At 34.5% G+C, this 15,748-nt stretch overlaps 1 protein-coding gene across 1 annotated transcript in view; it reads left to right on the plus strand.

Annotated features, from left to right (window-relative positions):
- The window catches only part of LOC124367856 (tetratricopeptide repeat protein 30A), a 30,607-nt gene that overhangs the window by 9,578 nt on the left and 5,281 nt on the right, over positions 1-15,748 (plus strand). The window contains exons 5-12 of the mRNA XM_046825019.1: positions 1,030-1,165; positions 2,335-2,499; positions 2,767-2,881; positions 3,700-3,853; positions 5,517-5,713; positions 9,299-9,509; positions 11,824-11,999; positions 13,253-13,348. Of these exons, the coding sequence (XP_046680975.1) occupies positions 1,030-1,165; positions 2,335-2,499; positions 2,767-2,881; positions 3,700-3,853; positions 5,517-5,713; positions 9,299-9,509; positions 11,824-11,999; positions 13,253-13,348 (1,250 nt within the window). The remainder of the gene's footprint in view (positions 1-1,029; positions 1,166-2,334; positions 2,500-2,766; positions 2,882-3,699; positions 3,854-5,516; positions 5,714-9,298; positions 9,510-11,823; positions 12,000-13,252; positions 13,349-15,748) is intronic.

Consider the following 15,748-nt stretch of genomic DNA (forward strand, 5'->3'; position numbering starts at 1 on the left):
GATATCATAATTACTAATGGCTACAAATATAAAAGAATGTTATAAAATCAACCTTAGTTTTTTTTTGAAGTATGGTTCTCAAACTCCGTGTAACATATTCTCTCGATCGAGACAACCAAAGCAAAGCTCAATCGTTCGGAGATATACTAATTTAATCTAATTTTATTATAGTAAAAAAAAAAAATTACTAAGTATATATATTAGATGCTAGATCTGGTAATACCTTCATAATACGCCCAAGAGTTAGATTATCTCAGCACTAGTGTACTGTTTTCAACGGGAAATTGCGTACTTGCAAAAAATTATTGAAATGCGCAGCAAAGCGCGCCGGGGCCGACGCTAGTTGTATATAAAAAGAAATTTACATGCCATACCTACAAATAGATCTGTACATAACCATATGACTAGAAACTCAAATAGAATATCTCAATGATTGTTTTGCTGAAAGGCATTATACTCTCTACAAAAAGCTATTTGTTTGCCCATATGACATCAGTGATTATTATGCTAGACACTATCATTGATGATAGTTCATGCTGAATTTGTTTCTGAGACTGCTATACATTGTAAAGATGTTCTGGTAATAAAGAATTTGTTAGGAGGAATTTGGATGAGGACAAAGGTGGTAGAATTGAAGAGAAAACTGTTTTGGACAAAAGATTAACGTAGCTATCGTTAGGAAGGGTTGATTCAATGAGAATGATGAGTGTAGCTCCAGTTCACATTCCACTTAATGCAGCAGGTGAAATATATGTTGTCACAGGATTTGGCTCCTGGAATCTGGAGCTATGCATGTCTAAAGAGATCCAAAAAAGTCTGTGTCGAAGAAGTTGTCAAGTCTGTGATAACGTCAGATTTCAGACGCTGAATGAAGTGGAAGGTGAACTGGAGCTAAACTCATCATTTGCATCAAAAGATTAAGTTTGAAAATGTTTGGCAAGTTAAATGTATAACACTAAATAAACACAAATGGTTGTCCATTCAATATTGTTTTTGCAAAATAGTATAACGTCATGAATTTATTTGCAGGAAATGCGTTACGAAGAGGCTCTACAGAAATTTACAACAGCCTTAGTGGTATTGGGGTACAACCCTCATCTCTCCTACAACGTCGCCTTATGCTACTATAGGCTGAAGGAGTATGCTCCAGCTCTCAAACACATAGGTAGTGTTTTGTGTACATTAACGTACTTAAATTCTAAACTAGCCAATGTTGGTTAACCATATAATTCAATATGATCTGTGTGACATGGTCTGGCTATTAAAAAAGTTTTGTTCAAACTCAGCCACTCTCTACACTTCAGAATTAATCCCAGATCAAAAGATTTTGTTATTGGAGATTAATCTTCATTAAGTTTATTAATTAGATGGAATAAGTCTGTTTTATAAATGCAGTATGAAATTTGATTGAAAGGATATAATTTTAAAGTAAGTTTAAGTAAATAATTTGGTCACTTGCGTTCTATTACTAATGAGAAATAAATTTAACTACAGTATTTTTCATGTACAATATTTATTTTAAATTAGCTTTATATAAATTCAAGTGTTTAAGAAATATAAAAAATGTCCTGATTGTAAAATATATTGAGATCTTGTTGAATAATGTTATAAAATATATAACTCACAATCTTAAAAATGTCCTGATGGTACCTTCACACAGACGCACTTAACACAATGGTATAAATCAAGCTGGGTAGCTACAAGGCTTGGAAAGAATTGACTGTTTTTTCCCGAGATGTAATTCTACTCCCCCACCTTCTCATGACTCCGTGAACCAATCAGATGTGAGATTATCTTAAATCGAAGTACGTCTGCTCGACTCGGGATATATGACTCACCTGTCTAGCTACGCAGCTTATTTTATTTTTTAATACTTTTGCTTTTTTTGAAACATTTTGTTTATTTAAATGTGATTTAAATATTTACTAATTCTCAATCCGTTACATTTGAGACTGCAAAATGATAAATTTTGCATCGTTTCAACATCAGAGACACATAGACTACAAAGAGCTCTGTCAAATTTACTCATCAGCCATTCAGTGTAATCTAGATGAAGAGGAGTTCTCATTGTCTCATCAATAGTGTAGCTGTCAAGTTCATTACTACTTGCCCAAAGAGTCATTGATCAATTTTTGTTACAGGCTTTTGCCCCTGTTCTTTGCCGCAATGCAGAAAAAAAATTTCATTATGAGCTGTGCCGCAGAGTTTTTGATGGCAACATTATGACTTAAAACTGTCAGTTCTCAGTTCTGATTTGTAATGATAATGGATTGAAGGAAATGGATTTCTAGTATTTAGTGTGATAATATTTGCCACTTTTCTTGATACTTCCAGCGGACATCATTGAGCGAGGAATACGGGAACATCCAGAGTTGAGTGTTGGCATGGCAACGGAAGGCATCGAGGTGCGCAGTGTGGGAAACACGTTGACTCTGCATGAGACAGCTCTCATCGAGGCTTTCAACCTCAAGGCAGCCATAGAATACCAGCTGAACAATTGTGAGTAACGTGAAGGAAGTGTTCTCTTTCGAATTCAATCAAAACTTATGATGTGATCATTCAGCAGCTTCAGTTTCACCAAACTGCATAGGCACAATTCAAATATTTTATTAGTCAACGACCTTAAAAGTTTTTTTTTTAGAAATTTTATACTATAAAAATAAGGTCACTTTTTTCGTGGCTTTGGACTGATAATAGTGCAGTGTTTTTTGTGGCATTTTCATAATATGACTGAGTTAACCTGATTAATTAACACTGATATTGCAGTGGAGACAGCCAGGGAAGCATTGACGGACATGCCACCTAGATCGGAGGAGGAGCTTGATGCAGTCACCCTCCACAACCAGGCTCTCATGAACATGGAGTCTAAGCCACATGAGGGGTTTGTATTTTTTATCTATTATTATATGTGAATTGGTGATCTTGTAGAGTTTTCATGGAGCTATGGATAATGATGGAACAAATATTAGATTTTGATTTTGTATACTGTTGACACGGGAGTCTTCTATTACATTTACACAAATCAAAGACCAGATCCTGTCGAATGCCTTATTACATAATATCAACAGCAAACTGATCATATCAAATGAACGGTCAAATAATGAATGTTAAGCTAAAAAATATTGTTATTGATTATAATCCTGCTTAGCTGAAAAAATATTACTCCTTTAACATTTCAAACAAAGAAAAAATTTTTTTTTTTTCATTTTAAAGGGAAAAAAATGATAGGGGTTTGTATTTGAAAATGTTTAGTTGCCCCCCCCCCCCCCCATTAGTACAAAATTTTGTCATGATTTCCTGGTTGAATTTACATATCTCAAAGAGATATCCAAATGATCCAAATTATGGATCAATTGGTTTATGATCCAAATGATGGTATTGGCTGTTTTAAAGTTGCCATTTTGTTGCTGCAGCTTATAATTTCATCTTGTAAATAATTTTAATTTTATTTTCAGTTCAAAAACATCCAAAGCGTATTTTATGTGGTCCCAGAACGGCTTTAAATATTTCCAGGTGTGCCAGGACATAAAACTCACTCTGTATATGTTACTAAATACTTTCTAATGCTGACTAGAGTCTTTCATTGACCTGTGGCATTGCTTCCTAATTATGTGTTTATCATCCAACCTCTCAATGTAGGACAGGTAATTTGACTTTGGATGATGACTGTAGCTTTAGATAATAATGATTGTTTTGCAGATTTGAGAAGCTGCAGTTTCTGCTACAACAGAATCCATTTCCTCCAGAGACCTTGGGCAACTTGCTGCTGCTGTACTGCCGATACCAATGTTTCGACCTGGCAGCAGATGTGTTGGCTGACAACACTCATCTCACCCACAAGTATCTCTCTCCGGTACGTTAACAGAACATGTCTCCACCATTGTTCTCTAGGGACAAGAAGCTTAGAAACTGCACTTAATTCTAAAAGGACCTTTTGGGCTGCCTCTGGAGTGACAGGATACTCTGGATGGGTAAGGTTGGGGGTACGGGCCGCCTCCTGTCATGACCCATGAGGAAGGATGTAGGGCATTAATTTCAATCATGTCTCCTTCAATGAAAGGGAAGCCAGCTTAGAACCAGCCCGTCCAGTCAAAGCAGGCAGGGGGCAGCACGCCCTTGTACCCTCGTGTTTAGGCTACCAACAGCCCTTAACACTCAGGGAGCCTTGCACCCCAAGAGAATCTTGACTTTTGTGGTTAATGATGTGCTGTTCCTGGACATCCATTACGATGCCCAGATGTAAGTGACAAATTGGTTTTTGTTGTACCCAGTGTATGTTTGACTGGAAAGTATAAATGCGCCAGAAGTTAACCAACCCTCCTGGGGTTATGTTCCCACCATTGTTACGTTATGTGTAGAAAACTCAGTTGCTCCACCGTGCTTAGGGATCGTGTCTAAAATATCTTAGTGCACTCAGTTGCGCACCTGATGACACAATGAGCATACCTCTTCACATAGATTATATTATATTTTGTAATCTAAATGATTAAGAGGACCAGAAGTTAAGCTAAATTGTGAGTAATAATTATTTCAGGTTTTGCACTACTAGTTAAAATTAATTATATTTTCAACGCTAAATTGGAGTTTGCTATTTTACCTTGAGAAACAATATAAATAGAGCCATATATAATTTTGTAATGAGGTTGGATTCAAAATAGTACAGTTTTCTATATTGTATGGATATATAGATATTGTTATTTAAAATACAAAGCTACAACCTAAAATAAGTGCCCATTAAATAGCAAGCACTAATAAGAATACACTAGCACATGAAAACACAAGTAATTTGTTGTAAAATATGGAGTAAATGTCAGTAATAAAAATGAAATGGTTTGGATTTAAATTTTATCAAACGCATTGAAATTTCTTCTCCCCAAATATAATGACACTTAAAATCATAACTTTGATGTATACCTTCATATTCCAGTTAATTGAAATCTGGAGTCACGTAGAGTTTTATGGTCTCTACCATTTTCCAATATCATGGTCTCATGATATATGCTGTTATATGTCTATCACAACTTAGGTGAGATGGTAACTTTGAAAAAAATCAAAAATCAAATCAAATCTTTATTCACATATACATTGAGTACAGCGATTGTGTCATTTGAATTACAATTGTTAAGTTCGAATTAGGTAAAAAGTATGTACAGTAAGAGTTACAGAATTTGTCATTATTCATCTTCATTGCTGAGTTCTCCAATCCAAAAAAACTCCTGGACTGTGTATATTGTTCGTTCCAGCAGCCAGTCCATGAGTCTTCTCTTCAGATTCTTCTCAGAGATTCTCTTCATTTCTTCTTAAACACAACTTAGGTGAGATGGTAACTTTGAAACAACAACCAACAACAAATTTTAATATCAATATACAATATTTTAAGTGACTGGAACAAAGTTATAACCTTCTTACAAATGATTTTCATTCACAACAATCCCCATAATTTAAAAGAACCAGAATTGGTTGCAGTGGGCAAACGAACCTTTCTCTATTAAACTTTTTCCTGTTCAATGTTGCAGTATCTCTATGACTTTCTCGATGCTCTAATAACACAACAATCGTCTCCCGAGGAAGCGTATCGCAAGTTTGACGAACTGGCTTCACGTCACACAGATGTGTTGCGCAAAGCAACACGCCGAGTACAGGAGGCAAGAGAGTCCCACAACGACGCTGCTGTTAAGAAAGCTGTTACAGAATATGAGGATACCCTTGACAGGTACATCATTATAATAAAAAAAAAATAAAATTGTAAAGTATATTTTATTGCTCTGAACAGAAACAGTAAAACTTTATACTGCAAATAAAAAGTAATTGAATTGACTTAATATTACAAACTCTTTAAGGTAAGTGTAGTTTAAAGTAATGTAGTTAGTTCTATAAATGAAGAACATCTTGTGAGTTACATAAAGATATTTTTCTTACAAAAATGTGCTTTGTATTTTGCAGTGTAGTAATAAACTTGAATTAAAAATTTCCTTCTGGTACTTGGCCAAATTTAAACTTCAGGGAGCGCTGATGGCCGAGTGGTTTTAGATGTCAGACTTTAAATCTCAACTAGAGATATTTCAGGTTCAAAAACCCTATCTGTAACCATAGCACTTTTTATCAGTACCATTGACCTTGTACTGTATCAACTCCTCCTTAATCTGTTTGATAAGATCCTGGCACAGGCCAGTGGCCCATGAGGACGGGCAGAATAAGGTTTAAAAGATTGGCCTTTCCTTTAAAATAAATAAAACTTCAGGTCAATTTGTCCATCAAACATAATTTCATCCCACAAAAACCCCCTTTTTAGTCCTAGTAATGACGTGCACTCTATTATTGAAAAGGAATTGTTACTAACCCATTTTCATTGGTACTAGTTAATAACTTATGTGTAATTCAACTTGAATAATTTATATGAAAAATTTAATTCCTTGAGTTAATCTGTATTTACAGAATGTAATTTCATACAATTGATTTTTTAAATAAATAAATAATTTTATTTTAAAATGTTTTACATAAATTACATAATTATACTGCTAAGTGATTTCCAGCAACAGAACGTGGCATGACTGATGAACAAGCATGTAATTTAGTATTGACAGAACTGATTGAGATCCTGCCCAAGCATACACCAATCCTATCAATGGCATTATCTAGCGATTATCAGTGATTACCACAAGGTAACCAAATCATGTGACTGGGTGGTCATTGATAAGTGATCAAATCATTGTAAGCAGTACTCCTGCCCCACCATGGGTGGTGGTTTAGTCACCTTTAAGCCATTAGCTTCCATATTAATCGTTAAATAGAGCTTCTTGGTACTAGCTGGTACTAGCATATAGTCTGATAAAATAAAACTTTCTTTAACTTTATTTTAGTTTAATTTATGTAAAATGGTAGATAATAGCCAATGAGAACAGCTTCTCCCAAAGATAATTCAAACAATAGAGCAATAAAAAAACTAACAGTTAACTAAGTTTTCTATTACTGTACTTGGTTCCATCAATCTGGCAGTCAGATTGCACTGTAAATAGGGTTTTTAGAGAAATTATCATTGCTTTTTTTTCTGCAACCTCTTTTTAAAATCCTTTACACACTACTTAGTCTTTGTTAAATTAGAATCATTTAGAAACATTTTTATGCAACAATATTTCCGCATTGAAAGTAGGAAAAGACCATATAGAAAATTTAACTATAAGATTTATTCATATAAAACATATTAACTTGATTTTTCAAGAATCTTCAGAATAGATATGTTGTATACATTTATTGTGTTAATTATTCTTAATAAATTGTAAACTTACCTTCTGTCAGTTACTTATTTTTATGATGGCATGTGCAGTATTTCCTGTGTTTTTTATACGATAAAATGAAAATACTTAGTATACAATATAGTTACACAAAAATATTTTAAACATTTACAAAGATATTAAATAACGCAATCATATGAATCTTGCTTGTGCCATGAATACTTGATGATGTCAAACACAGAATAACATCACTAAAATAAGGAATTTGGCCCAAGGTAAATTTGAAATTTATTTATGTTAATGACTTTCCAGTAGTAGGAAATGAATTTGATACTCAATGATAATCATTTATTACTGGTAAAGATTACATGGCAATTCGTCATACATTGTCACATTGAAACACATTATTGGTACAATCCAATGAGCAATGCAATCCTCCAGTTTGTCCAAACCTTTAAAGAAAAGCAATCAATACATTAAATGAATAAAAAATCAACTAAAACTAATTAATTAAAACCCCCTTTACAACACAGATAATACTTTCCTAACATCGAAAATAATTGTTTAAGTCATCAATACTTACTGCCGTGGCTCTTGGTACCCAAGGTGGTACTTTGCCTCGCCAACACACTGCCTCCAGATCTCTCTATCCATTGCCTCTTCTTCCCTTCTTCCCAGTTTTCTTATGTCTCTTCTGATCTGGTCTCGCCATCTCAACTTGGGCCTTCCTGGTGGTCTTCTGCCCTCCGGATTGTTTACAAGGACGTTCTTGACTAAGGAGTTGTCCTCCTTCCTTAGTAAATGGCCAGCCCATCTCATTCTCCTACTTCTCACCTCGGCCACTATGTCTGGGTCCATATATAGTTGATATATATTATTAATTCATCAATAATCCCAAAAAATTCATCCACTTCATAAAATGTGTGTTCCAAGAGGAAATGCCAATTTGTTTTTTGAATATACCAAAAATGGTAGTGAACTTAATCTGTTTGGCAGTGCATTCCATAATTTTGGTCCAATAGATAAAGTTGCTAATGAATATTGTTTGGAAGTAATTTTTTGCTTGCAATATTGTTTGCGCTCCTTGTGTTATATTGGTGGATGTTTTGATATGTTAAATTGTTTGACGTAGCCAAAATGAAGTTCATGAAATTTTTGTTTACATGGATATTTATAACCAATACTAGAGATATAACGTACTGCTTTTTTTTGTTAACTTACATTGTTTGATTGGTAATAATAATAATTAGCTGGAAATACTGTAGCTTTTGTACACAAAAATTTTATTTTCATACTTTTAAAAACACAATAACATTAAGTATTTTAAAAGAATGGAAGAATCATGTTGTGAATCCAGTTTTCATTGCTCTTTGAGTATTGAAGTGTGAATACACAATCAATACTTATAAATTGTGTGCAATACTCTTAATTGAGTTGCTCTCAATTGTGCACCTGAGACAATGAGAATACCTCTTCACCTAGATTACACTATATTTTGTAGTCTAGGTGTCTGATGTCGAAACAATGTAAAGAGTTCATTCTGAACTTCTTTGTCAACGACTTTTTCGGATCTCTTCATGACTTCAGATTCCAGGAGTCAAGTCTGTGGCAGAATCAAATTCCAGATGCTGCACTAAGACAAAGGTGAACTGGAGCTAAACTCGGCATTCACATTGAATCAATCCTTCCCACCATAGCTACATGTGAAGTTTCTCTACCATGGATTTAGGATATCACACAGTTGTCTGGTGTCCGAAGGTACATCCCGGTGCTGATGTCTCAGGCCAAGATCTACTGGGACCTGGAACAGTACTGGCAGGTGGAGAACATCTTCCACAAGTCGGTGGAGTTTTGTAACGAGAACGAGACCTGGAGGTTGCATGTTGCTCACACAAGTGTCTCGTGTCCGAAGGTATATCCCGGTGCTGATGTCTCAGGCCAAGATCTATTGGGGCCTGGAACAGTACTGGCAGGTGGAGAACATCTTCCACAAGTCGGTGGAGTTTTGTAACGAGAACGAGACCTGGAGGTTGCATGTTGCTCACACAAGTGTCTCGTGTCCGAAGGTACATCCCGGTGCTGATGTCTCAGGCCAAGATCTATTGGGACCTGGAACAGTACTGGCAGGTGGAGAACATCTTCCACAAGTCGGTGGAGTTTTGTAACGAGAACGAGACTTGGAGATTGCATGTTGCTCACGTCCTCTTCATGCAGGACAACAAGTTCAAGGAGGCGGCTGGCTTCTATGAGCCGATCGTCAAGAAGCATTACAATAATGTAAGTGAGTTATACTGTATACACCTTTCTTAGAAACGTTTCAAATTGGCCGCAAATGCTCCAACTTTCTGTACATATATTTGTACTCTCCAAAAATAATTGTTAAGTAGTCTTGCAAGATTGATAGTGTGAATTTTAGAAATTTAGCAATTCTAAGGTAATGAATTTGTCTGCCATTCTAATGTAGCCAGTTTACAAATTCTAAAAAGATTCCTAGGGGCACATCTCCTCAGCCCCAAGGACATCAGAGAACAGGAGCCCTCAAATCTGATCGGCTTCTGTAAAAGTCTCAGATTCTGAGGACACAAATATAAGCAAGGGAGGCACAAAGGTTCTTTTAGGACTAAGTGCGGGGACAATTGTCTCTTTCCCTCAGGTAAAAAAAAATGTTGCCAGTTAACACCAAGAGTTGACCATGGTTTCAAGTCTAGCTGATTGCACTACCATGTAAATTTTAGTTTTCAAGTCATGTAAAGCTCTCGTTTCATCAAAGCAATAGATTAGAAATGGGTAGAGGCAGCTCTGTGGTGAAACAAGCTGTGCGATTATCAAAGATCTCTTGTCACCAAAAACCTTACGATAATTCAATTAATTTATATTTAGATGTAATACGATACAAAGTTGACTCACTATATAGGTATACTTTTAGTTTTAATGTAAGTAAAAACTATATTGTTACATTAAAATACGTTTGATTTATATTGTCATGTGAATTTTAATTTCTTACCATTTAGCTCTTCCTAAATAAAAATTCAATTTTATGACTAAACTCAGCAACAGGTACGAGGGTCATCCTGAATTAAGGTCTATTTCGCAGTACAGCGAACAGGGCAATGCACAATGCACATGCCTTTCATTTAAAATGACATAATTTGCAGTTAAATCGTTGTAGAGTGCTGTTTACTGTGTGAATTAAGATGTTCAAAACAATTGATCAACCCGCTGACTGAGAAATACGATAAGTTATGCCGGTGACTTCTATAACATCGGCATTCAAAAGCTTGTACAACGTTATGACAAATGTTTAAACAAAATTGAAAACTATGTTTAAAAGTAAATCAAAATGTCAGGAATAAAATAAAAACAGATTTAAAGAAATTTGTTCTTGTTTATTTTTATAAGAAATCATACCTTACTTTCCGCATGACTGTTGTATTTGAAGTGAGTTCACAACTAATTACTTAGCTGATCTACTCGTATATCGACTGACTTGCCTTCGGCTCGCTACGCCCCCAGGCCCCCAAAGTGAGTGCTTAAAAATTCGGGGATTAGATGGATTTGGTGATTGGTTAAATTTGGACATGAGGTTGCATGTTCCCTGCTGCATCCGATCCCGAGAATCGTACGGGTCATAATGCTTCGCTAACGCTCAGCTAAATTGCGTGTGGTATATAAAAATAAACAATGGATTTTGGCGAAAAATTAAGTGACGTGTTAGCAAATTTAGGAGACAAGAGAATTGGGGAGATAACTAAAGTCCGAGATTAGGTTCGCCAGAAAGTGGTAAGTTGAGTGTTTAATTTTAACCAGAGTTTTGAGTTTGAAGGCGTTTTGTGGCTTAACCGTAGGAGTTACGACAAAAAATGACTGGACCTTTTTTGTCAAAATCTAATTTTGTGTTTCCATTCTGCCGTTGGATTTGATGTAGGACCTTTGGTTTACCCGGCACAGAGCTTGCAAGAAAAGTCTGCTACACAATTCCATTATTTATATTTTAGACTAACCAGAAATTTTTCCTAGTTAGTTACAAATAGAAATTCCTATAAAATTATACTTTAAGCACTAATTAGTTCATAAACTTAGTATACAAAAAATTGTCAAAAATGTACACATTATTAGACTAACTTGATAATGAAACATTAGAATTTGCTGTTTTAATTAAAAAAAGAAATATAAACCTAAGGAAGACTGCTGGCTTTTATAAAGCAATATGTAACCGCAACCTTTTTATAGATTTAACCATACTCAACTTAACATTCCAATTAGTTCACTATAACAGATATGCTCTGTAAACTAATAACTCTACAAGTTAGCTGTGTTAAGATGCGTTTTACGATTAACGATGGCGAATGTCCAAAATTATGTTATCCTTTCAGATCATTCATTACAATAATGAGGTTGAAACAAAAATTATTAAAAATGTTTACTAAATGGTTTTTAATTCCTAAATATTAGAATTATTATAATAGAAGTTCAAATGAATAAAAGTATCTAATTCTGTCTCCTTCTAAACGTGTACACGTATACATACACTAACCGAATAGAGCTTTAATCCATCTTTTACTAATTATTTATGGTTGCCACTACCTTTTAGATTCTGGGTGCCAGTGCCATCGTGTTGGCAAACCTGTGTGTCTCGTATATCATGACGGCCCAGAATGACGAAGCTGAAGACTTGATGCGTAAGATAGAGAAGGAGGAGGAAAGGCTTGCGTACGGTGATCCTGATAAGAAAGTGTTCCATCTGTGTATCGTCAATCTTGTCATTGGGTCAGTAAACAAATGTGTTAACGTTTATAATTCATACAAATTAAAGTTTAACCCTTTTAGTGCCAGGTCCAAAAATTAAAAGTCATTTCAAGAATGCCGGGGAATTTCCATCTAGTACTAATGGCAGGCCTATTTTAGCCGTTTTGCACTGTTTTACTAAAATATTTGTTAAAAGTACAGATATTTTCTTAATTTTTTTACCTGTTAGCAGAACAATAAATTTCATTCTTACGCACTATAAAACAAATCTTATTCTTAAATGCAATGTACTTATTAAAGTTTAAAAAAGAATATTTACGTATAGTATTAATTACTTATACTCGTAGTATTATTTTCCTGTTTTTCATGAGAAATAGGACTTTAAAAAAATTTTGCTATAAAACATATCACTTGAAATGGAAAATTAAAGTGAACATAAACATAAAAAGTTTTAATTAATATTTTTAAAACTGTAAAAGTAATGTTCGAGTTTTAGAAAGTAACATTTTCACTTTGTTGTGTTGTTTTGCACCAAATTTAAAACAAACAACTGACTAATCTTCCAATATTGCTGTATCTCCTTTTTACTTGCAATTTGGTTCAGTTTCATTATTTATATGCCAACAAATTATGGTATAATATGTCAACAATTTTCATGGTAGAATATTGTTTTCATCAACGTCTGTACCTACGGACATTGGTGCCAAAAAGGGTTAAGTATAAAACAGGATTATGTACATTATATTATTTTTTTGTAGCACAAAAGAGTACAATATCTTTCAATGTATTAATAATGAACATTTAATGTGTGATTGGAGGAACATACATTACTGTGATATCCAGGAAAAGTAATTAAGTTCTAATTAAGTAACTGACTAACACGGAGTAAAAATAATCTACTACAAACTCTCAAAAAGTGTAGTAGTCTAGAGTGCAATTTCAGTCTTCAAAATAATGATTAAAATCTTTTTTAGAGAGGAATTTCATTTAGATATGCCATTTGTGAATTTAAATGTTTTTTTTTTTTTTTTGTGGGAATAAAGTCAATGATCATGTCAATAACATTTTCCTATATTTTTAGTTATTATCTACTGGAACCATTTTTAGAGAGTTTAGAGATAGTTGTCTAGGAACAATTTTTGAACCAATCTCCGAGAAACAGATTATTTTGGTGCGGATTAGTAATGTAGAATGGATTTTGAAAAGATCTAAAGCCATACAGTACAAGTTATAACTTACAATTAGTTAATTGAATTTATTAAATTTTTTTACAGAACATTATATTGTGCGAAGGGAAACTATGAATTTGGTATCTCTCGACTGATCAAAAGTCTAGAACCTTACAACAAGAAGCTGGGCATAGATACGTGGTAAGTAAAAAAAAAAAAACACATTAATGTTAAGCATCTTATTTCTGCTTTTTCCTTTGAAAACTGAAATTATTATAATAACTTCCAACAGCTTCTAGTCCTGTTATTTTTTGTAATTCACTATATTTATTGGACCTATTTATATATCAATAAATCAGGTCAGTGACATGACTGTTGAGCTTTCGGACAGGCTTCAACGTGCTCAAAACTATTGTATCAGATTTATTTTCAATCTCAGACGTTATGAGCATGTGACTCCATTTTTCGAACAGCTATCGCTTCTGAAACTTCAACAACTTCGCCAACTTCACATTCTTTCAACTCTACATTCAGTTATCAAAAACAAGTCACCTGTTTACCTGTCCGAACATTTCAAATTTATTTCCGATATAAGTGAGCGACCTACGAGAAGGGGATCCACCTTACTGTCAATTCCTGTTCATCGATCGAACTTCTTCAGTAAGTCGTTCACTGTTCAGGCATGTCGCCTCTGGAACTCTCTTCCTGATGATATACGTATTATAGAGGGCCGAGCTCGTTTTGGGGCAAAGGTCAAGGACTTGTTGCTGGCCGGTCTGTGGGGGTGACGGGTGGCGGTGCTCGTGGCGTGCTTGTGGTCGGGCTGTGTGTTTGAGAGAATGAATGTAGTAATAACGAGAAATTCTTTAAAAAGTAATCTGTTAATTTAAGTTTTAATTTAACTTTGTTTGAATTTTTCTACATATTAAGCTGATAAATTTTATTTATAATTATTAAATAGTATGTATATATTTTGGTTAATTTTTAAGCATTTATTTTAATTTAAAATTTGTTATTAGTTAAGATCATTCACTGTACATATATCTGTATATTATGTGAGGTTGAGTGGTAGAGAGGGCTAAATAGCCCTAACTCCGCCTCTTAAATAAAGGCATATTTCATTTCATATATAGTGCAAATATCTTAAATTATAATCTATGTCAGAATTGCATGATAGGCTTGACCATGCTCTCAGCTGATCTTGCCTCACTTTGTGCCTCTATGAGAACATTGCCACATCAATGTCCTTATGCGCCTTACTGCATAGATCCAGTTTTAAATTTGGTAACTGACATAGCCCAAGAAATTAGGTACTGTGTATGTTTAGTCATTTAACTCAGACAACAACAGAAATTTTAAGCTGGGAAACTGTTTTTGAAGAATTAATTTTGAAAGGAACATTTTTCAAAAATACTGACAGATTAATTATTTACAGTTAACAAAATCCATTCTCATTCTTGTTTCTATCTCTTTCTTCTTATAGAATTTGCCAGTTGTGAGATTTATAGGTGATCTTATTTTTGTGGATAAATACATTGAAAAAGTGTTTGGACATTATCAAAGAGAAGTTTGCTGTTAACTGTTACGGAGGTTATTATTTGACTAGCTGGTGGTTAGAGAGAACGAAATAAAATTAGTGGAACATCTGCGATTTTAAAAAGCCACTTTTGATTGTTGGTGCATTCCAGATTCCACCTAATCCTAGAACTCTTTTCTCAAACACGGGCTATATCTGCAATCCATCTGAGGTAGGTTTTTTCAAAATTGAAATTCAGAGATTTATGTAAAAATTCCTTCAGGGAGCTTGAATTGTTGACTTTGCCCGCCCTGTCTCTATATCCATGAGGTTACTCTGTACTGCCGATTCAAGTGTATGTTGGTCCAAGGCAGGGACGTTCACCAGTATGGGACTAGGGCCTGGGACAACTTCCGTATTCAAACAGCACAGAACTGTCACGTTTGAATGTTTACCATCAGAGGTGGGCGTTAAGTTGATAAATAAGCTCCCTGATGAGATAAAAAATTGAAATGTTCCAAAAAAATTCAAAGCACGATTGAGAAATCTATTACTGTCTGATGATCTACTCTGTTGAAGAGTTTAAGATGGGATAAAATTTGAAATGAATTAAAATTTGTTGGTTAAATCCTTTAGTTCTGTTCTAAATTGTAATCAGCATAGCTGAAAACTGTTTAATAAGTGAAATGACGTGTGTTTAAATTGATTTCTACAATTCAATTATATTTTAATACATGTACTATATTGACGATTGTATACAATTTTTCTTAAATTGTGAACACAATAAAGATTTTTTATTATTATTCACAGGACAAGATGAGGAAACCCCTAATTGCACTTAGTCCTAAAAGAACCTTTGTGCTGCTTCAAGAGTGACAGGATACTAGGATGGGTAAGGTTGGGGTGTGCCCCATTCCTGTCGACATAACGGGCACTGTCTCAGTCATATCACCTTGGAAGAATGGGAGACTAGTTCTGCTCCAGCTTCCTCCAGTCAAAGTAGCCAAGGGAGATAATGCTCCTTCATATCTTGGCTTTAAAAACCTTTAACATTATGGAAGAGGTCCACCCATTCCAACAGTCAT

Source organism: Homalodisca vitripennis, chromosome 8, assembly GCF_021130785.1.
Source record: "Homalodisca vitripennis isolate AUS2020 chromosome 8, UT_GWSS_2.1, whole genome shotgun sequence".
In the NCBI taxonomy this organism is placed as follows: domain Eukaryota; kingdom Metazoa; phylum Arthropoda; class Insecta; order Hemiptera; family Cicadellidae; genus Homalodisca; species Homalodisca vitripennis.